Source organism: Mirounga leonina, unplaced genomic scaffold (genome assembly GCF_011800145.1).
Source record: "Mirounga leonina isolate KUSES-001 unplaced genomic scaffold, KU_Mleo_1.0 Mir_125, whole genome shotgun sequence".
NCBI lineage: Eukaryota > Metazoa > Chordata > Mammalia > Carnivora > Phocidae > Mirounga > Mirounga leonina.
Genome location: NW_023270305.1, coordinates 43,827,579 through 43,854,684, shown reverse-complemented (window position 1 = coordinate 43,854,684; position 27,106 = coordinate 43,827,579). Strand labels below are relative to the sequence as shown.

At 51.3% G+C, this 27,106-nt stretch overlaps 1 protein-coding gene across 1 annotated transcript; it reads left to right on the top strand.

Moving 5' to 3' along the window:
- Window positions 1-273: 273 nt before the first annotated feature.
- On the top strand, window positions 274-26,804 carry ATP6V1B1 (ATPase H+ transporting V1 subunit B1). Its single transcript, XM_035001346.1, has 14 exons — window positions 274-391; window positions 6,375-6,430; window positions 18,681-18,779; window positions 18,987-19,080; window positions 19,662-19,739; window positions 20,621-20,760; window positions 21,165-21,266; window positions 21,849-21,946; window positions 23,350-23,473; window positions 23,641-23,791; window positions 24,037-24,119; window positions 24,960-25,064; window positions 25,254-25,383; window positions 25,474-26,804. The coding sequence occupies exons 1-14, from the start codon at window positions 274-276 to the stop codon at window positions 25,635-25,637; spliced, it is 1,542 nt and encodes a 513-aa protein (XP_034857237.1). The 3' UTR covers window positions 25,638-26,804.
- The last annotated feature ends 302 nt before the right edge of the window (window positions 26,805-27,106 follow it).

The following is a 27,106-nucleotide window of genomic DNA, read 5'->3' as shown; positions in this document are numbered from 1 at the left end:
CCAAATTCAGAGGTTAGAGGGCCAGCCTTACCCCTGCACGCCTCCCCTCCCCTCTGCTGCTGCGGCAGGTGGCTTAGGGCCCCTCCCAGATCTGGAAGAGCTCCAGGACCCGATTTCCCTGTTTACAGTCAACTCAGGGAGGACGGGAGTGGCGAGGGGAGGGGTGGCCACCGGGGCGGTCTGATCAGTTCTCTCCGGCTCGGGCCTGGCTTGAAGAGTTTGCGCTCGCCACCAGCAGGCTCAGGTCCTCAGCTCCCAGGCTGCCGCCTCGCCATGGACACAAGGGTAGGCAGTAGGCCCAGGGGGCTCCCCGGCAGTGGCTGTGACCTGGGCAGAGCCCGGGAACACATGCAAGCGGTCACCCGAAACTACATCACCCACCCCCGTGTCAGTGAGTACAGTCCCCGCAGTGGGTGAGGGTGGGGGCTGCTGGGTGGCTCGAGCTTCTTAGGCTCAGGGAAAGAGGAGGCTCTGAGGCGGAGGAAGATCTAGGGGGCTCTCGGTCCAGCAGAGTGAGGCAATGGACCGCCCAGACAAGGGGCCACCTCTGCAGATGGGGGATGGGGTCCACAGCCCAGGCTACCCCAGAGGAGAAGGCGGGGGAGTTCCTTGTGGGAACCTCTCGGTCATCACCCTTACCCTGCCCTAAGACCCCAAGTCCAGAAAGAGTTCCCCACTGCCCCAAGGGTGTGTGTTCATGATACATGCTCTGTGTGAATGTGTGTGTGTTGGGCGTGTGTGTGCGTGTGCGAGGAAATGTATGATCAGGAGTTCTCAGGGAATGCGTGCGGCAAGGTGGACCATGTGTGCATTCTCAGGATGGGGACAGACACGCCACTGTGTGTCACGTCAATGGGTCCATGTCATGCGTGCCTTTGGGGGAAGGTGTCTGTGTGTATAACCCAGGGGAAGGAGCGTGTCTGGGTATGTGCGTGCTCCCACCTTCACTTGGGTGAGGATAGGTGTAAATATGTGCGTGAAAGCTTTCAAGTGTGTATGATCAGAGGGAGGAAATGTGTAACAATATATGTGCATCCTTGTACAGTCAGGGTGAGTGTGTGGTTCCGTGCACAAGCATGCGTGCTCGTGGGGAGAATGTGGGTACGTGGTCAGGTGATGTCATATGTTTGTGCCTCTACAGCTGGGGGCGGGGGGAGTGCCTGGCACGGGGAGAATTCAGAATTCAGAGGGGACCATCCCGAGGTGTGTCCAGGTATCTGGGGCACAGAAACCAGTAAGGCTCTGAGGACCGAAGGGAGTACCCCCTCCATCTCTCCTTGCCAAGGTCATTCTCCAATTCTCGAATTCTCGGGCAGCTCAGCTCACTGGACTAAACCGGCCTGGCCAGCACAGGCCAAGTAGAGCCAGAGGCTCCTAACAGCGCGTGTGTGGAGAGAAGCTGGCCTAGAACAGCCACCCCGCCCTCCGCCCTCGGTCTGTTGCTACCCAGACCACAGCGGGAGGAGCCAGCTGGCGGGGCAGCCCAGAGAGCCGGGTCTGCATTGAATGGGGCTGGCATCTGCCCAGAATGGACCAAGTGCAAAGCGGGCAGGCCCGGGGTGCAGAGGAACGGAGCAGGGGGTATGAGGCACCTCCAGAGGCCTGAGGCAGGCACTGAGGGGTGGAGCACATTCCAGCTGAGGAGGAACTGAATGGGACCAGATTTAGCAAGGAGGCCCTGCAGGCCCTGCGCTATGGAGGCATGGGGGAAGTGCGGAGGCCCAGATCCTCCCCTGGGGCAAAGCAGGGGTCATGAAGGCCCAGAAATACCCCGTGACTGGCCCCCCCCCACTTGGGCCCAGAGCCCAGGCCTGGTGGAGATCTGAGCCCACCCTGGCAGGCTCTTCCCCCACCCACCCCCTGCAGCGTGCCTTCCCCAGGACCCTGCTGGGTGGCACCTCACCCCAGGGCCCCCTCCAGCCGGTTGCCTCTAGCCAGCACCTTATTTAAAGTCAACAAGCCCTGGTACAGGGAAACACCCAGGAGATGTGACCCAGGCTGGAACCCAGGGGTGGCAGCGCCCTCGTGTCTGCCTCTGTGTCACTTCATGGGGCCCTCACTCAGGTGAATGTGTCACACCCAACAGCTGACCCCGAGACAAGGTTCCGCAGACGGGGAGCCCCTCCACCCCTGACTCTTCTCCGGATCTGCATTAAAGACGTTCCCGCCTTTGCTGCACGCCAGTGCCCTCACAGGGTACCCCCAGGGGCCAGCCCCCAGCCCCCCGACAGCCTCCCCCACCCAGGAGCAGATCGGATTCCTCAGTGTGCTTCTCCACCCACGGCATTCTCCGGTTCCCACCCCCTTCCTCCTCTGGGGGGCCTGAGGGGTTTCCTCCCTGAGGGGTGAGGATGGGGGTGGGGGGAGTATGTGCAAAACTAGAGCTGCGCCGTCAGGTCAGGAGAGGCAGGACTCCTGAGTCTCTCTCTGCCCATGTCCCCCAGCCTGGCCTCCGACTGGAGGACTCTATGGACTCTACGGATTTCTGGGCAGGAGAACTTTAAGTAGAGACAGAAAGTCTAGGAGGAGAGCTGGGGGACCAGAGGGACAGGGATGGGGCAACTGGCTCCCGGCCCCAGGGCTTCCTCAGCCATGGGTGGGGTGAGTCGAACAGAAGGCTTCCTGGAGGAGGAGGTGGACCAACAGGCCTAAGGCCTTAAGGGTGATTTCACTGCAGTGGCTGAGGGAATAAGCCAGAAAGGAGGGGGCAGGGTAGAATAGGATGGGGGTGAATCCCAGCAATATCTGCCCTGGTTAAGAAGGGACCCGGCTGCCTCCCTCAGAGCTAGAGCTCTTTCCCCAGGGGAAGGAGGTGGCATGGAGCTTTATCTGTTGTGTGGGGCAGAAGGTGCTTGGCGGGGGCAGGGGGGAGGCAGTGGGAGGAGGGAGGGCAGGGTGCAGCGGGAGCAAAGGTTGGACCGACAGGCTGTCAGCCAGGCTGGAGGGGCAGAGCCAGGTCAGATCACCCAGGGGCTGGAATGCCAAACCCCCAGCTTTGCTGCCTGTCTCGGTTTCCTCGACCGAAAGGCCAGAGAGTTCCACCCGGCAGGTCTTGGGCTGATTCTAAGAAGCCTGGGCTTCCAGCCTTGGCCCTCCCTCCCCTAATCCGTCCGGAGGGGATAAGGGAGGAGGTGGGAGACCTACTGGCCCCCGGCTTGCCCCCACCCCGGCTTCACGCCTGGGCAGCCGGCTCAGCCCTCTCCCAGGACGCTGCAGGTGTGGCTGGGCAGGCCCTAATTAGTGGGCTGCACGGAGCCCCGCTGAGCCTTTGACAGGGGAAGGCAGCGGGGGAGATGGGGGCAGGGAGGGGCGCCAGGCCTGCAGCCCTAAGTGCAACCCAGAGTGTCAGCTAGGACAATGGAAAAGGAGAGGGGGCAGAGCAGAGGGAGGGAGTGTCTGCAAAGTCTCAGGAAGGCCTATTGAGGGAGTGCCCCTCAGAGGTCTTCTGGGCCAGCCCCCTGCCTCCAGCATGACCCTCCCCCACTTCCCCTCACCAGGGTTGACCAGTAGGTCCCAAGGCTGGGGGAGTGCCACAGGGTGCTGACTGACTTGTGGGTGCCCCAGGAGAAATCAGCCAACTTCTGGGCCTCAGTTGGCCACTGCATGCGATGGACACAATCAGTTGGGGGTGGGTACACACAAAAAGCCTGGCTTCCTGACAAGGACATCTTTGTTGCTCAGCCACCACCTTGGCTGTGTCCAAACGAGACAGCCTCGAAGAAAAGATGTTCTCTAGTCTGACCGGGGAGACACAGAGCTCTGGTCTGAGGGGGGAGACATAATCCATCTCATTAAGGACCACAGGCTGGGGAAGACACCTCTAGGGTGCCAGCCTGGGGCCTGTGGGACTTCAGGGGGGAGCAGAGCCAGGGGGCTGCAGGACTCAGTCAAGGGCAGGGTGTTGAAGGATATGAAAAGCCGGATGCTGAACAGAAACAGAAACAGCCAGAGTGGATTATCTGCAGTGAAGGGCCCAGGTTATGGAGTGACGACTCCCTTAGGAAGCCCAAGAGAGAGAGCCAGGCCTGTGCTTCTGGAAACCCAGAAAGCCCGCTTATGGCTGAGGCTGGTGGGATGGACTGGGGGCTCACAGACCACACGCTGGGCGCCCAGCCTGAGGGCCCTGCTGCAGGCAGCATTCCTCCTGGCCTCTGGGCTGCCCCCAGCCGCTCACCACTGCTCCCCCCACCTCAGGTGCCCTCCCCAAGATAGCGCTGTGGGGATTTCCATGTAACACGTTTCCCAGAAAGAAGCTGTGAAATGGGGGAAGCCTGCTGTGAAGGAAGGGAGGAAGTTGAAAGACTTGACTGACTCTGAGGCAGAATTGGAAAGAGTTCCCTGGGGCTTTGTGGACCTTGAGCCCCAACTGCCCCCCCCCAGCCCACCCACTCGGCATGTTGCTTTGGTCATCTCAGCCCTTTTGGCCAGTCTGGTATTTTCTCTATAGGGCCAGCAAGAGGCCAGCTCTTCCCAGGGCTTTTTAAAATGAGGCTCTGTTCCACTGTGCCTGATCCCTTGGGGTGGCCTAGAGAGAAGCCAGAGTGGAGAACGGCAGGAGAGGGTGGAAGGTGAGCAAAGGAAGTCAGCAGTGGAGCATACTTGCCAGAAAGTAGGCTGTGAAGGGCAGCAGCTGTGCAAGGACTGGGGCTGAGGGGGTGGTTTTTGAGATGGGAGATACCAGGGGCGCCTGGGTGGCTCAGTCGTTAAGTGTCTGCCTTCGGCTCAGGTCATGGTCCCAGTGTCCTGGGATCGAGCCCCGCCTTGAGCTCCCTGCTCAGCGGGGAGCCTGCTTCTCCCTCTCCCACTCCCCCTGCTTGTGTTCCCTCTCTTGCTGTGTCTCTCTCTCAAATAACTAAAATCTTAAAAAACAAAACAAGATGGGAGCTACCAGAGCTTGCTTGATGGGAGGGCCAACAGAGGGGGAGATGCTGGCCCTCTGCCCTAGAGAGCAGTCATCTCTGGGGATGGCCCCAGTGGGGAGGAAAGGTGGGCCTAAGAGGGAAGGTTGGATAGATACCTCCTCCCATCTTCTGAAGGAAGCTGAAGGAGTTCCCCTGCTCCAGGTCCAAGCCCAAAAGGATGGGTCTTCTCGTGCCCTCTTCTTGAGTTTTCCTAGCAGTCCATAAGCTCAGAAGAGCCTTGCAGACATCCCCACAAGGATCGCCTTGCCCAGTCGGTCTTCCTAGCCCAAGTCTCAGTGAAAGGAATATAGATCAGACGAGGGGTTTGACCACTGAGCCCCAGACTGGGGAAGACGTGAGCTGGGGGCATTTAGTTTCTCTTAGTGTGGGGTGACTTGGCACCAGGCTTTCACGGAAGCATGAGGGCAAGTGGCTGAGATCCCAGCCCCAGCTCTACCACAAGCATGCTGGGTGACCCTGGGCTAGCGTTTTCACCCCCATTCTCCTCCGCTTTTGCAAAGAGGGTTAGACCACTCTTCCCTCTGATGTTCTTCCAACCTGTGAGTGACCCAGTGACCTTAGAGACACTCTGACCATCCTGCCTTGTCAGGGCGCCTCATCTCAGCTGTCCCACTGGTGCTCCATAGGGACCCCAGGGAAGAGCTGTATATCCCAGGGTCATGGGTGAGGGAGAGTTCCACGGTCTCCCAGCTAGCCTCCAGCAGAACCAAGATAGGCTTCCTGTCTGCCAGTCCATGGCTTTCCTGTTGGGGTCCCCAAGACTGGAGTTAGAGGCTCTCTGTAAGGTGAGCTCATTTCTCCATTTGTGGGTCTCTCCAGCGACTAGGACTAGGGCATTCTTCTTCCTCCTTCCTTCTCATTCTTTCCCCTCCCCCACAGGCACTCAGGGAGCCCAGGTTGTCCAGGATGCCCCCTGGCAAGGCCTCATGACAAGGCACGGACCCTGGCTGGTTTTTCTCACTGGTGCCTGACCCCTCCCCCCCCCAACAGGTGCACATGTGCACAGACACAGTGCTTAGTCAGTGTCGAGTGACCCCGGAGGGCCACAGAGGGAGGGCAGTTCTCTCATCATCTCTAGCTGGGGGCCAGAAGCTTTTGGAAAATGTTGTGGGTCAGAGAGGAGGGAGTGGGTAAGATGGGGGCTGAGGCCAGAGGGGAAGCAGCCTCAAGATAAGAAAGACTTCTTCGCGGCTGAGGGGGAGGAGAGGACTCTGAGGGGCCTCTGCCCTCCCCCTGGCCCTCCCCTGCCTCCTGCAGGTGTCCAAGCCAGCAGGTGGCCCTGCGGGCAGGGGCATGACCCTTGCAGCAATGGTGGCTGGCCCTGTCACAGCTAATGACCCTGACAGCCCAGACTGGGAAGGGGGTGGGGGTGGTGCTTACAGGGAGGGAAAGCGGAGGATGCCTCTGTGTGTGTGTGTGAGAGACCCTCACCTACCTCCACCCCTCCCCCAGCCTACAGGACGGTGTGCGGCGTCAATGGGCCCCTGGTGGTGCTGGACCAGGTCAAGGTAAGATTTCCACTTCTTCCCAGGGCTCCCAGCCCCTGTACGGGATTTCTTCTAAATTGCCCTGCCCCTAGCTGTCTCCCATGGGCCCACCCATCCCTTGTAATTCCCTGTCACCCATCCCCACGTTCTTCCTCCCCAGCGTCTCCCCAGCCACCCCTGGTTTCCCTTCCTGCATTTTCAGTGCCCCCGCTCACTCCCGCTCTGGGCCTTCCGGGACCCACACCTACCACCAAGGACCTGGGGGATCCAGGCTATTGTGCCTCTTTATCAGTGGGATGGTTGTATTGAACTTGCTTACAAGGCTGGACTCTTCCATCAGCTGCTTCTTTTCAAAGGAAGGGAAGGCAGAAGAGCAACGTCAGCTAACTCTTCTCCAGAGCTCAAGGTTTTCAGACGTTTTTGGAATATCTCAACCTGGGAACCAGCAGCATGGGCAGAAAGTAAAGTGGGCCTCCCAGAAAGAAATGGGATGTGGGCTCCTTTGTGTCCCCTGGAGAACCGCAGGACCATGGCAGAGACTGACAGCATTTTGAGTCTGCGGTTGGGGATTCTTAAGGCATAAAGGGCCCTGCAAAAGTATGAGGTCACTCTGCTGTCCTCCTGCCACCAAACACTTCCACCCCCAGGTTCCCACCCCAGACTGGAAAACTGGTGCCACCCTGGAGTCATCCCTTCCTCGACCCCAGTCCATCAGTGCCAATGATCTATGAGCAATCTCCCACCCCACTGCTCCCTGATTATGGCCATGGCCTCTGGGCCCCCAGACTGGGGCCCTCCTCTCCATGCTGCCCCCCTGCAACCTGAACCCCTTCGCTTCCCTGCTTCAAACTCACCTAGTACTCCCAGCACCTTCACCTTACAGGCCCTACATTCTGTAAGGTTTCGTGTGCACCTCCCCGCTCTCATGCCACATCCTCTCCCCTCCCTACGTGGAAATCCACGCTGCCTCTGCATGGAGCTGCCATTTGATGTCTCTAGGCCTTTGCTCATATTTTCCCTCTGCCTCTCCCACTACCTTTCCCCCATACCTTCCTCCGACTCACCCCCAGGGCTAGCTGAGAGGTCACTTCTAGAAGTTTCGCCCAGGCCCCTGGGCAATGAGCCTGTCCCTCCTCTCCCTCTTCTGTACTGTCCCATTGGCAGCTCCATCAAGTCATTTGATCACCACCTGGCCACATGGGCCCTCCCTGCCCCCCCAATGTCCCTCCAATTGCACATTACTCCTGAGCCCCCAGAGCCCCACACGGCACTTCTGCTGAACACCCAGTCCATTGTGGGTGCTCAGTTTGTTCAGAGGAAGGGTGTGTAAATGAATGAGAGGCCTGAATGAATAAGTGTTAGAATGACTAAATCCAACCCTCTCATTCCTGGAAACCAGATTCCGAATTCATACAGACCTTCCCGTTTGACCCACTAGCCTTGGGGAGGCACTGGGAAGGAGCGTGATGGAGTGTTTACGCGTGTGTGGGTGCACGGGTCACGCAGTCTGACTCCTTCCCACTAGCTACCTGTCAATTCCAGATCGGCAGCATCAGTACTACCTGAGAACTTGTTAGAAATACGGATTCTAGGGCTCCTACCCCAGACCGACAGAATCAGAAACTCTGGGGTGGGGGGATGTGGGGTGGGGGGAGGATGCAAAAGTCAGTCTTTAAAAGCCCTTCAGGGGCTGTGATGCTCCCTGAAGTTTGAGAAGCATCTATTTAGGCTTGCAAACTCTAGTTTCCTCATCTAGTAAATGAGTTGCTGTGAGGATCAAATCAGATAAATGTATTTTTATGGGTCCTCCTTGAGAACGGTTAGCACTCGCTCTGCTTGGAATGCAGAAGTGCTAATGCGCCTGATTAACAGTTGGTGCCATCTGCTGCCCCCTCGTGTGGTATGGAGTCAGTGCCTTCACAGACATCCGCTCTCCCGACTACTAAATGGGGCTAGACTAGGAAACGAGAGAGATCTTCAGACCTGTGGCTCTGTGACGATTAGATGCATCTGTAACTCTCTTAGAACAGACTGAGTGGTTGATGGAGACACCCTGAACTTGCAGAGGGAAAAAAAATCAGTTATGTATAGTCTCATAAGTTCAGGAGATGGAGAAGACAGCTTTACGTACCCCTCTCCCCATCCCACAACCACTTCCCTCTTCCGGAGTTGCTTGGGCAAAATGCCACAATTCCTCCTCCACGGCGCCACCTTCTGCCCAAATCGAACCACACCAGCAATTACGCTTCCTGCTTCCATCTTTCTCAAATGGAAAAATGCTTGGGGGTAAGAATTTTGTGCAGACTGGAAGATCTTAGCCCAGGGAATAAGGGCCTCGAGGTTGTACGCAAACCTTTGAAGCCGTATATCCGTGTGCCTGTGCATTTTTCTAGAGGTAGTTTCCACAGTTCCATCTGATTTTTGGAGGTGTGAGTGTAGGCTGTAAAATGCTAAATGCTAAACCCCTGAGTGTAGACTGTAAAAATGGCCCCGCTAGATTATTAAACATCCACACTCCCAGCCCTGATCTCACAAATGGTCACACACAGGTTGTGCAAGCATTAAAGAGGAGTCCGGTTAGTGGACAGCCACCTGCCTGGGATATATTAGAGAGATTTCACTAGAGCAGTGGTTTTTAAACTTGAGCATGCATGAGAATCCCCTGGAAGGATTCTTTGGGTCCCAACCCAAAGTTCTGATTCAGCAGTCTGAGGTTGAGGCCCAAGAATCTGCATTTCCGGCAAGTTCCCAGGTGCTGCTGCTGGGCTGGGGACCACACTTGAAGATTCACTGCTCTAGAAGATCTTCTTCCAACTGCTGTGTTTTGATGCAGACCAGTCCTTACTGAGACTCGAAGGCAGCTGTGCTAACCACTATACCACCAACGCCTTATTGAGTCTTGAAGATAGCACTCACCTTATCCACCAGACTTGGTTCCAAATGTCTGTGGCTACTTCAAACTTTTAAAAGAAAAAGCTTTCAGAAGCATGTATATCAGCTCTGAAGACAATTTCCAAACGGGGCTTCCCAAACTGCCCTGGGCATTGTCAGAAGGAAAGGACTGGAGGCCAGTGCTTCCTCAGAGGAGTCCTGCCAGGCTTGCTAAGAACTTTCTAGTCGGCCGAGTGCACGAGTGCGGGCAGCAGCTCCTCTCTGCCTGACCCCTGGCTGGCTGAGAACTCAGCAGAATCCCCAGCGGAGGACGCGAGCGTCACTGAACCCTCCCCACCCCCTGCGGTCCTCCTAGGGACCCAGGGTGGGAGTTGAGAGAATCAGCCTCTGAAATGGGGTTCCTCTGAGGATAAGCTCATTGTCGCGCCCTGGAATTCTCCCCCAGCACTCCCCGTTGTAACTGGCTGTGACCACCCCTGCCCCCACTGATAACTCACGCAGACACACACAGAAGAGCCTGGTACTCTCTTCCTAGAGGGTTCCAGACCACACCCTCCATGACGGGGTGTGATGGTTCTGACCTGGTTCTGCCCGTTCTTCCCGGCGTCAGACTGCAATCTCTCTGCTATGCACAGTTCGTTTCCTCTGATTTCACTGATTTCATCTTTCAGGGACACACAGGGCGCCACCTCCTCTCCGTTCCCCTTTCCTCTGCCCTCCCTCACCCACATAAACCCACATAAAAAAGGAGGACTTTATCAGCCGGCTGCCTGGTTTTTATCGGGCCCATGGCCTGCGCTCTGTCGGGCAGTTTTCCTCCCGAGGCCCACAGCCCACCCGGCAAGGAGGCCGGCGGCTGCCTCGGAGAGAGAGACCGCCCGCAGAGCGGCCGCCGAAGGCCAAGGACTTGCGGTCAACGTCGGTCCCGGGGCCTCCCAGCCCTTGCTCTTGGGCGCCCTCTTGTGGTCGACGAGCCAAAGACCGCTAGACTGGAGCTGCCGCGCAGACCTCAGCTCCTTCCTCCAGGGGCCGGCCCTGCTCTCCCAGCAGCCCCGCTCGAGGGATGGTTTGGGGGAGAACGAGGGCGCTTTCCTGGCCTCCGAGGACGGGCCTGCGCCGAGCTTCCTCCAGTGACTGTCAGAGCTGCAAACGCTCTGGTCTCAAGTTCCACCCTCCCACGCCCGCAGGGGTGCCCTGGGGGAGTGTCCCCCCCTTCACATCCCGTTAGGAAATTGAGCCATCCACACACCGCCCCCCACCCCCCACCCCCAGACCCTTAACGTCACTATGTTAGGTAGAGCGGGGTATTTAATATAGTGGGGATGGTGATAACCAGTGGCGCTGTACTTGAACATCCCAAATTACATTTTAATTACCAAAAAATAAAAATAAAAAACATGCTCCTTGTAACTAGTGAAAGAAAAGACAAGTTAACTGTTTGTCCCTAACCTCTTTATTCCCAGCCTCTTGAGATAACCAAGGTAAAGATCCTGATGTAAAGAGGCAAATAAGGTGCACGTTGAAGGGTTTACACTGGTGCCAGTCTCTTAAAAACCTGATTCCCTCCTGGCAGTAGCATTCTTCTTGATCGCAGTGCGGTAGCCTGGACGCTCTGTGATTGATTCGGTGGTTTCATTACCGGCAGACATTCGGTGTGTTTCCAGGCTTTGTTATTACAAGTAGTACAGCAAAATGTATCCCTTTCATACTGGTGCCTTTATTGCTATAGGGTAGATCCCCCAAAATGAAATTGCTGCTTCGAAGTGTATATTGGTTTGTTTTTTTTTAAGATTTTATTTATTTATTTGAGAGAGACAGAGATAGCGAGAGCAGGAACACAAGCAGGGGGAGTGGGAGAGGGAGAAGCAGGCTTCCCGCCGAGCAGGGAGCCCGATGCGGGGCTCGATCCCAGGACCCTGGGATCATGACCTGAGCCGAAGGCAGACGCTTAACGACTGAGCCACCCAGGTGCCCTGTATATTGGTTTTTTTTTTTTTTTTAAAGATTTTATTTATTTATTTGAGAGAGAGAGACTGAGAGAGAGAGAGCATGAAAGGGGGGAGGGTTGGAGGGAGAAGCAGGTATATTGGTTTTAAAGTAGATTTTAACTAGATATGGATGATTTGGGGGCAACATTGCTAGCCCAGCAAGGTTGTGGGGATTCACATTCCCGTCAGCCATGTGTTGGAGGACCCACTTTCCAGCATCCTTGCCAGCCCCAAACATGTTCTCTCCTGGAATTTTGCCTGTCTGATCAATGAGAATAATACTACCTTGTTTTTTATTTACATTGGAGTATCTTTTTATGTGTTTGGATTTCACTTTCTCCTCTGTGAAATCTTCCTACATATGGAGGTGTACGTTTTGAGTTGTGGGAGCTTTGTTTGTTGTTCACATTTTTTCATTAAGATTTTATTTATTTGCGAGAGAGAGAGAAAGATACTGAGAGAGAGCATGAGCAGGGGGAGAGGGAGAAGCAGGCTCCCGCTGAGCAGAGAATCCTGATGTGGGGCTCGATCCCAGGACCCTGGGACCGTCACCTGGGCTGAAGGCAAACGCTTAACTGCTTAACCGACTGAGCCACCCAGGCACCCCTACAATCAAATATCTCTATTTTTGCATTTATGGCTTCCAGATTTCTTATCTTAAAGACATCTCTCTCACCCAGCTTTTCTAGAAAAGCTAAGAAAAGGAAAGAAGAAAGGCTCTTGTATTTTGTTCATCTTAGCTTTATATGTAAAGGTTTTATATGCCTGGAACGTATGTGTGTTTATGATGTGGGTATCTTCTAAGTAGATACCTGGTTATGTTAGCACCATTTATTCAATAAATTCTGTTTTTCCTGTGAAGTAATGTGCCACATTTGTTCTACAACAGTCTCCTAAAATCTGGGATTTGTTTCTGGACTCTGATCTGCCCCACTGATCCATCTGTCTGCCCCACACCAACACTTAACTGACTTCAGTAGCTTTAGAGCATGTTTTCATGTCTGCTAAGGCAAGTCCTCCACGCTGATCTTTTCCGTAACTATTTTTGGATATTGTCAGACACTTACATGAATTTTAAAATGATCTTATTAAATCCCAGAAGAAACAAGAATCCATTGGGAATGCATTTAATTTATGTACTTCTGAAAAGGATTGGTATTTTTATGACAGTCATTCTGCCTTGGACAACAGTATTGTTTTCCATTTGTTCGGGGCTTGTTCGATGTCCTTCAATAAGATTTTATTATTCTCTCGTGCCTCTCTTGTCAAATTTATTTCCAGATATTGTATGGGTTTGGGCCCTATTGTGGATGGATCCATTTTTCTCCATTTCCTCGTCCGTTTATGGCTGGAATAGAAAAAAAGAGATTCTTTTTTTTTTTTAACTGAAGCATATTGACACAAGTGGTACAAGAGATTGATTTTGTGCATCTTGTGTACAGCTGCCAACTTCTCATGAATTCTGGGGCTTCTGTCTTTGTTTTTGTTTTGTTTTTTTTGGCTAGAGCCTCTTGGGTTTTTCTAGATATACAGTATCATCAATGAAGGGACTTCTGTCTCTTTTTCCATTGGCACACTTTAATTATACTTGTGATTTGAAGCAATTTCAAAAAAATAAAAATAGTACGGGGAACATACACCCAGTTGTTAACATTTTACCCCATTTGTTCTCTTTTGCTCTGCGTGTTTGTGTGTACATAATTTTTTCCTAGATCTTTTAAGGGTAAGCTATCCCCAAAACTCCGGTGTTTATTTCCAAAGAATAAGGATATTCTCTTACATAACAACAGTAGTTACCAACTTCTGAAACTTACACCGATACATTTATCTGATCGACCATCTATATTCCAGTTTACCAGCTGCCCTAATAAAGTCTTTTATAGCATTTTCTCCCCTGCAACAGAAGACCCAGCCTGGGGTCAGGTTCCGCCTTTAGTGGTCACGTCTCTGTAGCCTCCTTTAATCTAGAACATTTCCACAGCCTTTCTTCTCTGACATTTCTGAAGAACACAGTCTCCTCTCTTCCTCTCTCACTACTTTTTTTTTTTTTCTAAATAAAGCTTTCTCCACCTATGTTTATTAGTATACTTTTTCATTTCTCTTTTTTGGGTCTTATTGTATAAACTATAATTTCCAAAACAATATTAAGTAACAACAGCGATAGTCATCTCTGTGCATTACTGATTTTATTAGAAATAAAAGTGGATTTAGCGTTTCACCATTGGGAAGCTTGTTGATGTTGGTTTGGTAAATAGTGTTCAAGTCATTGCCTTCCATTCCCGTCTTACGGAAGATTGTATTAGAAACACTGCTGAATGTTATCAAAAGCCTTTTGGGTTTCTATTTACATAATCCTGTAGGGTTTCTCTTTTAATTCGTGTTTACAAAAAAACTCCCTATTATTACAAATTATATTGTGAAATGTTGACAAATTCCCAGAGGTTGATTTATCTAGGCTTGCATTCTTTTGATGAATCCTATTTGGTCATACCTGTTTGTTTACTTAATACACTGATTGGACTGGCTAATAGTTTATTTATAATTTCTGTATCTACATTTATAAGAGAAATTGGTCTACATTTTTTGGAGGGTCCTATTTTTTTTTTTTTTTAAGATTTTCTTATTTATTTGACAGAGAGAGAGAGAGCCCAAGCAGGGGGGTCAGCAGAGGGAGAGGGAGAAGCAGGCCCTTCGCTGAGCAGGAAGCCTGATGTTGGGCTTGATCCCAGGACCCTGAGATCATGACCTGAGCCAAAGGCAGCCACTTAACCGACTGAGCCCCTCAGGTGCCCTGGAGCGTCCTATCTTTACTACATTTGAGATTTGGGAAGTTTTCTATTTTACAGTTTCCTTGCCTTCTAATGTTTCTTTCTGTTCATCGTATTATGTTGGCTGATTCTTCCAATGTAATGCTGAATAGAATGATGATAGCAGGCATTGTTGTTTTGCTCCTAATTTTTTAACAATTTATTTGACAGAGAGAAAGAGAGCAGAGTGAGCAAGAGAGAACACAAGTGGTGGGGAGAGGGGCAGAGGGGGAGGGAGAAGCAGACCCCCTGCTGAGCAGGGAGCCCAAAGCGGGGCTCCATCCCAAGACCCTGAGTTCATGACTTGAGCAGAAGGCAGATGCTTAACCAACTGAGCCACCCAGGCACCCCTGTTTTGCTCCTAATTTTCAAAGGGATTGTTTTACATCAGGGTATGTTTTCTGCAGGTGTTTTGAGGATGCTTTTTGGAGTTAAGGAATTTCCCTTTTATTCTGTTTTCAAAGAGTAGTTTTGTTCTTTAACCATGGATATCATGATTCTTTAATCACCAGAGTTTTTGTTTTAATCATGGATAGTTTTTTAAATCGTTTTCTGGTATATTAAGATGAACAAAGTTTTTTTCATCCTGCAAGTCATTAATAAGGTAAATTTATTACATTATCAGATTTCTAATATTAGACTAACCTTGAATTGTCAGAATAATTCCAACTTGGTCTTTTTAATTTTTATTTGTGTGTGTGTTTGTCTTTTTTATTTTTTGGTTTTTGACTTTTTTCTTTTATCATTTGGTTTGTAACTCGACCTTTTTTATACTTTGCTGGATTTGGTTTGTTAGTATTTTACATAGGTCTTTTGCATATATATTCATAAGCAAGATTGCCTATAATTTTCCCTTCATTATCTTATTTTGTATCATGGTTATCCTTGCCTCATAAAACTAATTAAAGACAACCCCTTTCCATCAGTCTTTTGAAAAGCTCAAGTAATTTTCAAATAATTTGTTCTTTCATTGTCAGAACTCACTTGTAAGACTATCTGGGACTGGTGTTTTCTTTATGGAAAGATTTTACACTATTTATGTAATATCTTAAAGACTGTGGGACTATTCCGGCTTTCTATTTGGTTTTTGATTGGTTTTGGTTTGAGTTGTATTCTTCTAAGACTTTATTCATTTCATCTAAGTTCTGAACTGTATTGCATACAATTGTTCATAATTCCTTTTTATTACTTTTTAATATTATTAGCGTAGCTAGTTTTGACTTTTTTACTCCAACAATTATTTATTTATGTCTTTGCTCTTAATCAGTTTTATTTTATCAGTCTATTTTATTAGGCTTTTCAAAGAACCAATTTGGCTTAATCTTCTTTGTTATATGTTTGTTCTCCATGTTGATTTCTGACCTTTTATTATTTCTTCTACTATATTGGACTTTTTAAAAAGGTTTTTCTTTTAATTCTAGTTAGTTAACATACAGCATTGTATTATTTCAGGTGTACAATATAGTTCCATATGTCCACACTTCCATATGTCACCCGGTGCTCATCACAAGTGTACTCCTTAATCCCCATCACCTACTTCCCCCCATCCCCCATCCTACTTTATTGGGGGTTTTATTGCTGTTCTTTTCTCTAACTTTTCATGTTGCATACTCTTAAACTTACTCAGTTTTTTTCTTTTCTAATATAAGCATTTAAAGCTTAAATATGGGGCGCCTAATGGTGCAGTCAGTTAAGCATCTGACTTTTGGTTTCAGCTCAGGTCCTGATCTCAGGGTCGAAAGATCAAGCCCCACATCGGACTCTGCACTCAGTGTGAAGTCTGCTTGAGATTCTCTCTCCCTCTCCCTCTGCCCCTCCCCCCGCTCTAGCTCTCTCTTTCTCTCTCTAAAATAAATAAATAATCTTTTAAAAAAAGAAAAATAATGTTTAAATGCATCCATATATGTCAATACGTAGTTTTTCATTATTGCTTAGTGCTAAATATTTTCTAATTCTACGGTCTTCTACATTAGGTTTTTAAATTTCCAAATACATGAAGTTTATCTAACCATCTTTTTGTTTTTGATTTCTAACTTGTTTTGATTATGGTCAGAAAACATGGTACAGCCTGATTTATTCTACAAGGCGCTCTCCTTTCTCATTGTTTTCTATTTCATTTATCATGTCAGTTCTGATTCCCTCTAATGCCCAAGGAGTAATTTAGAGGAGTACTTTAACTCAGAATATGAGGAACACGTGGGCAGGGATGTCATCTTTTTACCATTTTATTTTTATTAGATTCCGATTCTCACTTACTCCCTGAAATAACTCAATCACCAGGGAAGCAAGGTGAGGGAGCCTGAAGGATGCAATACATTCTCTCCAGTACCGCCCCTGGAAGAAGGTGCAGGTTGCAGGGCTTAGCTCTCTGGGGGCTGATGAGAGCTGAAGCCAGAGGCAGTGGGGAGGGTCTGCTCTCCCAGCCCAGCTCTCCTGGCTCAGCTCATAGCCTCTTCTGGAAGTGGGGAAAGACTGGGACCCTGGTTCCCGGAGCATGCACAGACTGCAGGGCTAGGGGATTCCCTTGGGGCAGACCTCCACCTGCCCAACCTGCTACCTGTGGTCCTGGAGGACAGCCTAATTGTCTTTTTAATTGAATTATAATTTACATATCATAAACTTCCTTCTTTTAAAGCACATAGTTCAGTGGTTTTTAGTATATATATATATATATATATTTTAAATATATATATATATTTAAAATATATATATATTTTAAAAATATATATATATTTTTTTTTTATTTTTCCAAGATTCAAAAGGTTTATTTGAAAAAAAATCAGTACAGGACAAAGATATCCTTAATATTCCTTCTCAGAATATTTGAATATTCAAAATGTATATGAAATGTAGACAGCAACTCTGATTTCACAGAAAGAACATCAATGGTTTATACAAATGTAAACCCATTCCCACATCCCTCCCCAATGTACTATTCTATCCACCCCTTACTGACATTAGCTTTCACTAAGCTTCTATCTTCAGTGCTACTTGCAAAAATTAAAAAGCAGAAAATCATTTTCATTTTTAAATGGCTGGGATTAATTAAAGCAACCAAAGTATATACACAGAGTTGTGCAGCCATCACCACTATTTGATTCCAGAACATTTTTATCACCTCCAAAAGAACCCCTTGTACCTGTTAGTTGTCACTCCCAATCATCCCTCCTTCCAGCCCCTGGCAACCTCTAACCTTTCTGTCTTTATGGATCAGACTATTTCAGACACTTCCTATCAGTGGAATCATATAATCCGTGACCTGTTGAGTCTGGCTTCTTTCACCTACTTAGCATGTTTCCAAGGTTCATCCGTGTTTCGCATGGATCAGTATTTCATTCCTTTTAAGGCTGATAATATTCCACGGTATAGATATACCATCTTTTATTTCTCCATTCACTGTCTGTGGACATTTGGGTTGTTTCCACCTTGGGGCTATTATGAATAAGGCTACTACTTGTATATGAACATTCATATACATTCATACACAAGTTTTATATGGTCACATGTTTTCATTTCTGTTGGGCCCGTGGAATTGCTGGGTCATATGGTGTCTGTATGTTTAACCCTTTGAGGAAGCGTCAGAGTGTTTTCCAAAGTGGCCGCACCATTTTAAATTCCCACCAGCAGTGTCTGAGGGGTCCAATTTCTCCACACCCTCAACTACACTCGTTATCTGTCCTTTGGACTCCAGCCGTATTCATGAGTGGGACGTGGTATCTCATTGTGGTTTTGATCTGCATTTCTTCAATGGCGAATGATGTTGAGCATCTTATGTACTTATTGGTCTTTTGAATATCTTCTTTGGAGAAATATCGATTTAGATCCTTCGCCCATTTTTAAAATTACGGTATTTGTATTTTTATTGTTGAGTTGTAAGAGTTCTGTATATATTCCCGATATTAGCCTGGTTCTTTTCAAACGGATAAGAAGAGATACTACACTTGCTCATGGCCAAAAGAGAAGTGATTGCCTGATTCTTTTTATTCCTGAAGCTGTGAGGACAACACATGAATCAGTCCCAGCCCCATGGCTAGGGAAAGACTGCCACTGGTATGAGGGGACACCTGGCCGCCCAGGAGAGCACTGTGCCAATGTGTTCACCATTAGTCCACAGGGGCAGGGACAACTGTGCTGTCCATGGGACCTAAACAGCCATAGTAATGATTACATTTTATTGAGCTGTTACAGGTCCTGGGCCCCAGCTAATGACTTCATATAGATCACTTTCTCCCCATAGAAGCCCTTTGAAGTAGGCATTATTATTATTCCCATTTGAAAGACGAGGAAAGTAACATTCAGAGACATTAAGTAACTTCCACATGGTCACACAGCTTCTAAGCATCAGAACTTCAGTTCTAACCCTGGTCTTCCAACTCCAAAGTCAGTGTTCCTGCCCATCCAGGTGTACAGCCTCCCAAACAGAATCCAAATGTCCCACCTCCGGCCCCTCAAGTTCACTTCTACTAGTGCCTGGTCACAAAAGGGGAGACAGAAGCTTGAGACTGGGTCAAGGAGGGATGGGGGGGACAGGGACTTCACCTTTGGTCTCACCGCTGCTCTGGGCTGCTTTCCCCCCCCTGCCAGTTTGCACAGTATGCTGAGATCGTCAACTTCACCCTTCCTGACGGCACTCAGAGAAGCGGGCAGGTGCTGGAGGTGTCTGGGACCAAGGCAATTGTTCAGGTAAGTGGTGTCAGGGTGATGTTGGCTGGCTGAATAAATGAATGAGCCCACAAAGTTCCTGACTATCTTATAGGTTCCGAAGGCAGGAAACGTCCTATTTTCCCAAGAGCGTCTTGCCCAGAGCTGGGCACAAAGGGAGCCTAGAATGGAAGGCCCCATTCTCCCCAGCAAGACCCTTATTACAGTAACTAACCTCTTGTCCCATAGGTGTTTGAAGGAACCTCTGGGATCGATGCCCAGAAGACCACCTGTGAATTCACAGGGGACATCCTACGGACTCCAGTGTCAGAAGACATGCTGGGTGAGGATGGGGGGAGGAGAGGCGGCTGGGGGGTGCACCTCTGTCCTCCTGGCCCAGCTTTCCTGACCTCACACTTAGCACACTGTGTTGTCCTTGCCTCTTTGCCTGTCTGCCTCCCCTGTGAGTTCTTTGAGGTCAGAAGTTGTGTCTTCTCTCTCTGACCCCCAACCCCAGCTCGGGGCTGGACATACAGATGTTCCGTAAATGAGGAAGGCTGGTTCAATCAACTGGGGGCACAGTAGGTAGTCATCTATTTGGGGTTAGGCTGGAACAGAGTGCACATCCCCCAATTTTCTCCCAAGATCTGTCATACCTGGCCCTCTCCTCTTTCCAGCCCTAAAACCCTCCATTAGAGTCATTTCCTGGGCCAAGGCCTCACCTGTAAAGATTTCCAGGAGAGGAGGGAAGATCCCCACAGAGACAGTCACTGTAGCCAGCTCTCTCTCGGGGGGTAACTGAGGGCTGAGGGGAGAGGGACGTGAGGGGTGGGTGGGAGCCGCTGGTTGTGTGGAGGGTGAGCAGCAGCGAGGGAGACCCAGGGCTGGCCCTAAGCATCCCCCAATGGCCTCCCCCACCCTCAGGTCGGGTCTTCAACGGCTCCGGCAAGCCCATTGACAAGGGGCCAGTGGTCATGGCAGAGGACTTCCTGGATATCAATGGTGAGTGACCAGAGAAAGGCTCTGGACAGCTTCCGGGACCCAGCCCCCAATCACCTTCCCCACCCCCAGCCACCACCTCTAACACCTTGCCCTTGGAAGTTCTGCCCCAGACACAGGCCAGGGGCAATGGGCCAGGGCTCACCCGCAGGCTGGTCAGACTACCAGACAGATCGGGTGTGCGACGAGAACTGCAGAGGCCTCTCTGTCCCCAAGTCTGCCACAGAGCCTGAAATACTGTCATCGGCACTTCATGTCCTGTTCCTTTCAAAGCCATCATCAGGTGCAGAGTTCCACTCTCCCGCCTCCCAGTGCCCTGTCCGCGCCCCTCAGAGCTGCCGGGGGTGGCTTGCCGTAGTAGACACAGCCCCTTCCTGGTGGGAGGCCATCCTGAGTCCTCCAGTCCTGTCAGTTCTGAGGACGAGATGGAGGCCCATAGGTGGAGGACCACAGAGGACCACAGCTGCCCCAAACCACTCAGCAAGTCAGGGCCAGAGCAAAGAATACACATCCCCTCAGACAGGAGCTCTCCAGGCTGCCCTCTGTTCCTTCGAGCCCCACACGACACCTGCTCAGCCTCGGGGGCCTCAGCCTGAGCTCCCACCTGCCTGCCACTTCTGCTGGGCCAGGCAGCACTGTCCAAGGGAGCACTGGATTGTGGCTATTTAGATACAAATGAATTCAAGTGGAATACACGTTCATGTCACATGCCCACCAGCCGCATGTGACTAGGGCTACTGGACCGGGCAGGGTAGTTAGAGCACATTTTCATCATCACAGAGAATTCTGCTCCACAGTGCTGCTCTGGAGTCGGGGGCAGGGCTGGGGGAGGGCAGGGACAGACTTGAGCCCTTGAGCATGGGTCCATGATCGCCCTCTCCCAGGCCAGCCCATCAACCCCCATGACCGCATCTACCCAGAGGAGATGATTCAGACGGGCATCTCTCCCATCGACGTCATGAACAGCATTGCCCGTGGTCAGAAGATCCCCATCTTCTCAGCAGCCGGGCTCCCCCACAATGAGGTGAGGCCTGCAGGGTCCTGCAGACATGACCAAGAGGAACGCACAGGGCAGAGGCCAGTGAAGTGGGTCTCCTGAATCAAACAGGCAGGGACCAGCCACGCTGGGGTCATAGCTGTCCAGACTGGTAGCTGTCCTCTGGCAACTCATGGGCTCAGGGCCTCAGAACACCTCCTCAGTGCCCCCAAGCAGGTCTTCAAGCCTTCACCCTGAGGAAGGCTGTAGGACCTGGGGCAGCCCTTTCATCTTTCTGGCCTAGGATCCCCCCGCGCCCCCACCCCCCAACCAAAGGCCTTGGCAGGAGGAAGGACTGGAAATTGCTCCATCCATCATCCTCTATGGTGCTCACTGGGCTGGGCTCTGGGCTCTGGTTCTGACACCCTTCCTTCTAATCCACTCCACCCCAGATTGCCGCCCAGATCTGCCGCCAGGCTGGGCTGGTGAAGAAGTCCAAGGCTGTGCTGGATTACCACGACGACAACTTTGCCATTGTCTTTGCGGCCATGGGGGTAAGAGAAGCTGGGCAGATTGGCAAATTCTGGAAGCTGTGGGCAGGCAGCCTTGTCTCTCTTGGACCCTGGCTCTGCCTGATATGATGAGGGAGGCATAATCCTTCTCCCTGAGAAGCTGTCAGTGTCCAGGCCTATCTGGTGAGAGAGGCAAGAGCATGACTGCAGGGGGAAGGGGGCTCAGTGACTAGGTACAGTGTGTCCCCCCGTGTATTCCAAAGGACATGGCAGCTGTCAGATGAGTCCTAGGGTGGCCTGGAGGAGGGAGAAGCCAGGGAATTTGGGAAGACGGCTTCAGGGAGGGGATACCACGGGGCCCTCAGGGGGCCCAAGGAGGGGTTTAGCAGGGAAGCAGCTGGCTAAGTGAGGGGTCAGGATGCAATGAGCAGAGCACAACCCAAGAAATCTGAACTTCTCTTTGGGGGCCTGGGGAGTGCAAACCCAGCCCCTGCCTTCTCAAGTGCTGGGTCATCCCAGGGACTGACAGTCAATAAGCTCTACTGAGAAGAGATGGGAGGGGCTGGGGCCCCAGCCCTTAGGCTGCAGAGACGCCCCCTCCAGCCCTCCCTGCTATGTGTCCAGGTGAACATGGAGACAGCCAGGTTCTTCAAGTCTGACTTCGAGCAGAACGGTACCATGGGGAATGTCTGCCTCTTCCTGAACTTGGCCAACGACCCCACGTGAGCCATCCCCTGGTACCCAGACTGCCTTCAGGCAGCAAGCCCTGTCCCCTCTCAACACCCAGAGTACCAGAGCTCAGGAGTATCCCAGAACCATAGCCATGGGCCGGAGTTGGGAAAACAACCCCTTGTTGTGCAGACGGGGAAACTGAGGCTGGGTAAGGGGTAGGGATAGCCCAGGGAGAGACGGAGGGGACCAGACCACAAGCCCGCCTGCCACCTGCAGCCCCTCTGTTCTTCCCATAATGTGCGTCCAGCCACTGTCCCCAGTCAGACCTCCTTATTCTTGAGTCACTTCCCCAAAGTCACCACTAAAACTTAAACCACGTATTTACAGAAACTGTTTTATTTTTTAATTTTCTTACTTGAATAGAGTTGACACACAATGTTAACATTAGTTTCAGGTGTACAAGGTAGTGATTCAGTTTCTCTGTAGGTCCGTGCTGTGTTCACCACGAGTGTATCTACCATCTGCCACCAAGTAGCACTCTCACCATACCACCGACCCTATTCCCCGTGCTGCGCCTGTCTCCCTGGCTGGGAGCCTATGACTCCGCCCCTCGCCCCCCAGTTTGCCCATCTCCCCACCCCTTCCCTCTGGCAACCATCAGTTTATTCTCTGTATGTATAGGTCTGATTCTGCTTTTTGTTTATTCATTTGGAAAAACTGCTATTTCTAAAGTTCAGGAAATGTGAGTTTAAATCTGTGGGTCAGGGGGATGAAAAAAAAATTCTAATAAAACTGTCCTGGGTACTGAAGGGGCTCCAGAAGCGAAGTAACAGAATTCTGGAGGCCAAGATGACATCACCAGAGAAAAGACCCACAGGACAGAGCTTAAGCACTGAGAGAGCCTGGAGCCAGAGGAAGGGACTCGGGGGGGCTCAGAGTGGAAGGGGGCTGCCAGGCGGGCAGGGCACGCCTATGGAATATGCACACTAGCCGTGCTCTGGAGCAGTGAGGGGAACCTTCCGGAAGGAATCCAGGGTGTTCTACCTGAGCCGAGTGTGGCGGGGAGGAAGCTGGGGAAGAGAAGCGCAGCAGGAGCCCCACCCCTGCCTCGCTCTGATAGGCCAGCACCCCCCCCCCCCGCACCTTCAGGCCCACAGGGACAGGGTGCTGTCATCCTCATCAACACTCCTGGCCCTGCCTGTCCCACTCCTGCCCAACTCCCAGCCTATTCCGGGCTCCCCCCCTTCCTCCCTAGGACAGCAGGAGGGAGGAGTGCCAGACGTGGTGAACTGCCCACCGCCAGGAACCACAGCTGACATGGGGCCTGGGAGCTGGGGCTCATCCCACCCACCCCCCTGCTGCTATGCGCAGTCCACTATCCACTCAGCACTTGGGGCTAGACAGAGCACAGGCGTAGGCCTCTGGGCTCTCTAAACACAGGCTGTCCCTCCAGGATCGAGCGCATCATCACCCCACGCCTGGCACTGACCACTGCTGAATTTCTTGCCTACCAGTGTGAGAAGCACGTGCTGGTCATACTGACCGACATGAGTTCCTACGCAGAGGCCTTGCGGGAGGTGAGGCAGCTGGTGAAGGGTGTCGGGGTCATGCCGGCCTCTCCGTAGTCCTTCCACCCCAAAACTCACCCATCCAAGCCTGCCGCCACTCACTCCATTTCTCAGTCACTGAACCTCCCACTCAGCCTCTTGCCCCGCTTCTTACCCCAGCGACACTGACGTTGCAGGTCTCAGCTGCCAGAGAGGAGGTGCCGGGCCGCCGAGGCTTCCCGGGATACATGTACACAGACCTGGCCACCATCTATGAGCGGGCAGGCCGCGTGGAGGGCCGGGGAGGGTCCATCACTCAGATCCCCATCCTCACCATGCCCAATGATGGTGAGTCTCTTCGCTGCCCACTACCCTCTGCTACCCCCTGCCCTCCCTTCCCACCGGGATGCCTAAAGGGCCCGTAGTTTTGTGCATAGATGTGCAGTAGCTCTGTTTCTTCATCACGGGATTCACTGTCTTTTCCTTGCCTCCACATACCCCATCACTCCCATGAGAGCCATAGAGCCCAGGCGGCCCTGAGCGGGTGGAGGCGTGGGCCCCGTCTACACTGACTCCAGTGCATTTCCTTGCAGATATCACCCACCCAATCCCAGACCTGACGGGCTTCATCACAGAGGGACAGATCTACGTGGACAGACAGCTTCATAACAGACAAGTACGGTCCCCTCCCTACAACTTAGTGCTCTCCCCACCACCCCCAGAGACACTAACAGATGTCCCTTCACCTGCTGTGCTTCAGTTCTCTGTGAATTAGGAGGGGCCGGGCGAGGCTAACTCCAAAGAGGAGATGACCCAGGAAGACTGTGTGGTCACAGACAAAGACAGGTCTGGCTAGAATCCAGACCATCTGGCTGTGGGAACCTTGTGAAAATCATCTCATCCTTCTGATGCTGGGTTTCCTCACCTATAAAACAGAACTAATAGTATTTATCACTCAGTGGAGTGCATTGTGGAGGATACAATCATTTGGCACATAGAGAGCATCCAGCAGATAGTAGATACTCAATAAATACCACTTCTCTTTGCTTTCCAGTAATTTGCTCTGGTGAACAAAACAATGGGTAACTGACACAAGTAGATGGTGAATAATGTGCTAACAGGTTAGAAAATGTGTCTGTCCCATCTGAGGTCAAAGGCAATCCTGTGACTTTTACCTCTTTGCTCAGTAGGTTCCTTCTTTACAGCTATTAACTATTAAGCTTCAACCTGGTTTTTGTCCAAATAATCAAAGGTTTTAAAATAGTGACTTTCATTACCTAATGTCACGTCACGCCCCCCCCCTCCTGTCTAGGAGCACACATGTAGACACGTGCATACCCAAGCTCTAGAATTTGTGGGCGATAAAGGAGGGCAAGGCATGACCAGCCGACCTCTCTGTGGGAGGAGGGAGGAGCAGTCTCTTGAGAAGCCCAGGGGGAGGAGAGACAAGTAGGGGTAGGAAGGAAAGTCAAGTCTGGACCCTGCCTTCTGCCACTCCCTTCTTCTGCTTGCCCAGATCTACCCCCCCATCAACGTGCTCCCTTCCCTGTCGCGGCTGATGAAGTCTGCCATTGGGGAGGGCATGACGAGAAAGGACCATGGAGACGTCTCCAACCAACTGGTAAGGAGAGAGCCCAGGGACTGGTGGGTAAGCTAATTTCAGAAGCTAGAGGTTTGAGCCCTACCTGGACCACGAGCTTTTCTCTGGGAAATCCCTCCCCTTTTGGGGTCCCCACACATCCAAATTGGGGGCCACTGAGCTCCTGTGATCCGCCTGCGGTGACCGCTAGGACCGCCCCCCTTCACCCAGTATGCTTGCTACGCCATCGGGAAGGACGTGCAGGCCATGAAAGCAGTGGTGGGGGAGGAGGCGCTCACTTCGGAGGACCTGCTCTATCTGGAATTCCTGCAGAAGTTCGAGAAGAACTTCATCAACCAGGGTGAGGCGCGCTGGGGGCGTTCAGGCAGTAACCCCCTTACCCGGCCACATATACGCGCACACGCTCCTAACACTCCTGCCCCGTCCCTAGGCCCCTACGAGAACCGCTCGGTGTTTGAGTCCTTGGACCTGGGCTGGAAGCTGTTGCGCATCTTCCCCAAGGAGATGCTGAAGCGCATCCCGCAGAGCGTGCTCGATGAGTTCTACTCCCGCGAGGGGGCGCCGCAGGACCCCGCGTCCGACACTGCGCTCTAGCCCCACCCATAGCGGACCCCGGAGCTCGTCCCAGAAGCCCCTGCTCTACGCCGGTTCTACGCACGCCTCCGTGTCTTCCAAGGTCCCACACACCTGAACCAACCGCTTGAGTGCCCACTGTCAGCTACCCACCCCAACCACACCCCCTCCGCCTCGAGGCGGGGGTGGGGGGAGGGGGCTCCCACGCTTCATCCCTCTCCCTGGATTCCCCGCACTGGGAAAGAACAAAAGGCTGTTAACGCCTGTATTAAGCACATGAGAATCACCTAGAGAACTTTACAAAATACCAAGGCCCAGGCTCCAAACCAGATCAGTTATCTGAATCTGGAGGCAGGATTCCTCTGCACTGGTATTTTCCCCCCAGGTACAGCTGGAGTTGCAACCACTAGTTTAGAGGCTGCAAGATAACCCAGGTAAAGACAATGAGGGTGCACTTGAAGAAGTCCTGAGACACTCTCCAACCCGACATACACATAGGGTTTTGTTGTCATTCTTAGGACCCTAATACCTCCGAAGCAACAGCCCACAGAATCCCCCAACTGCCAGGAAATCCTCAAGCTTTGTCCCTGCAAAGCATTATCACTTCATCTTAATTTGAAGCCAGGTGTTAAGGCCCCACTTGGGGCAGAGCCCCAGAATTTGCTAGTTTTTAAAGTGCTCAGGAGGGGTGCTAACTCCTTCAGACCACTGGGGTTGGGAGGTGAGGGGACTACCAGAGGAGGTTTCCCTGGAATGAGGGAGAACTGCTTTGGGTAAAGAATCTGCATTTTTGTCCCTCCCTGTAGGTCACAGTGGTCTTGGGAGACCCTCCCCACTCCTTAGATTTCTCTGGGGGAAATACCAGGAATGATGGGGCCCAGAGGGGAGAAGGTAGTTAGAAGTGAGTGGTGTGGTCCGGTATACCTAGAGTTGACCCCTGGGGCCTCAGTAAACCTCTGATAAGCTTGGGGTCATTCCCTCTGAGAAGGGATGGAATGTGGATGGTTCACTCAACACTGAATCAAGCTACGTTGATTGCTTGACTACCATATATTAAAAACTTAAAAGGCAAACTGAAGAAAACATTGATGACAAATATATATAAAGGGTTACGGTTAATAAGTTTTACAAATCCAGTAAGAAACACTTTGAAGACCCTCAAAGAACAATGTGAAGAAACAGATAATTCCCAGAAGAGAAAAACACTGATATTTGTTTAACTTTTGGTAGTCATCAAGGAGTCAAATTAGAACATTTCCACTACCAAATTATTAGCAAATGTTTATTTAAAATCACAATATTCAGCGCTGGTGGTGATGGTTCAAGTAGGTCCTCTTTTAACAATAGAAAATTCTAGATAGCTGGCCTGGTCTCACTGCTCCAATCCCCTCCCTCCTTGTGAAGTAGGTGGTATTATTCCCAGTTTGCTGATGCAGAAACTAAGACACAGAGGTCAAGTAACTCACCCAAAGTCCCACGGCTGATGGTCC

Bases quoted from the DNA above. Each gene is read 5' to 3' on its own strand.
- ATP6V1B1 (XM_035001346.1), top strand. From the start codon at position 274: ATGGACACAAGGGTAGGCAGTAGGCCCAGGGGGCTCCCCGGCAGTGGC. The intron at 21,947-23,349 runs GTGAGCCATCCC...CTGTCCCTCCAG, and splicing joins AACTTGGCCAACGACCCCAC to GATCGAGCGCATCATCACCC. The intron at 25,384-25,473 runs GTGAGGCGCGCT...CCCCGTCCCTAG, and splicing joins GAAGAACTTCATCAACCAGG to GCCCCTACGAGAACCGCTCG.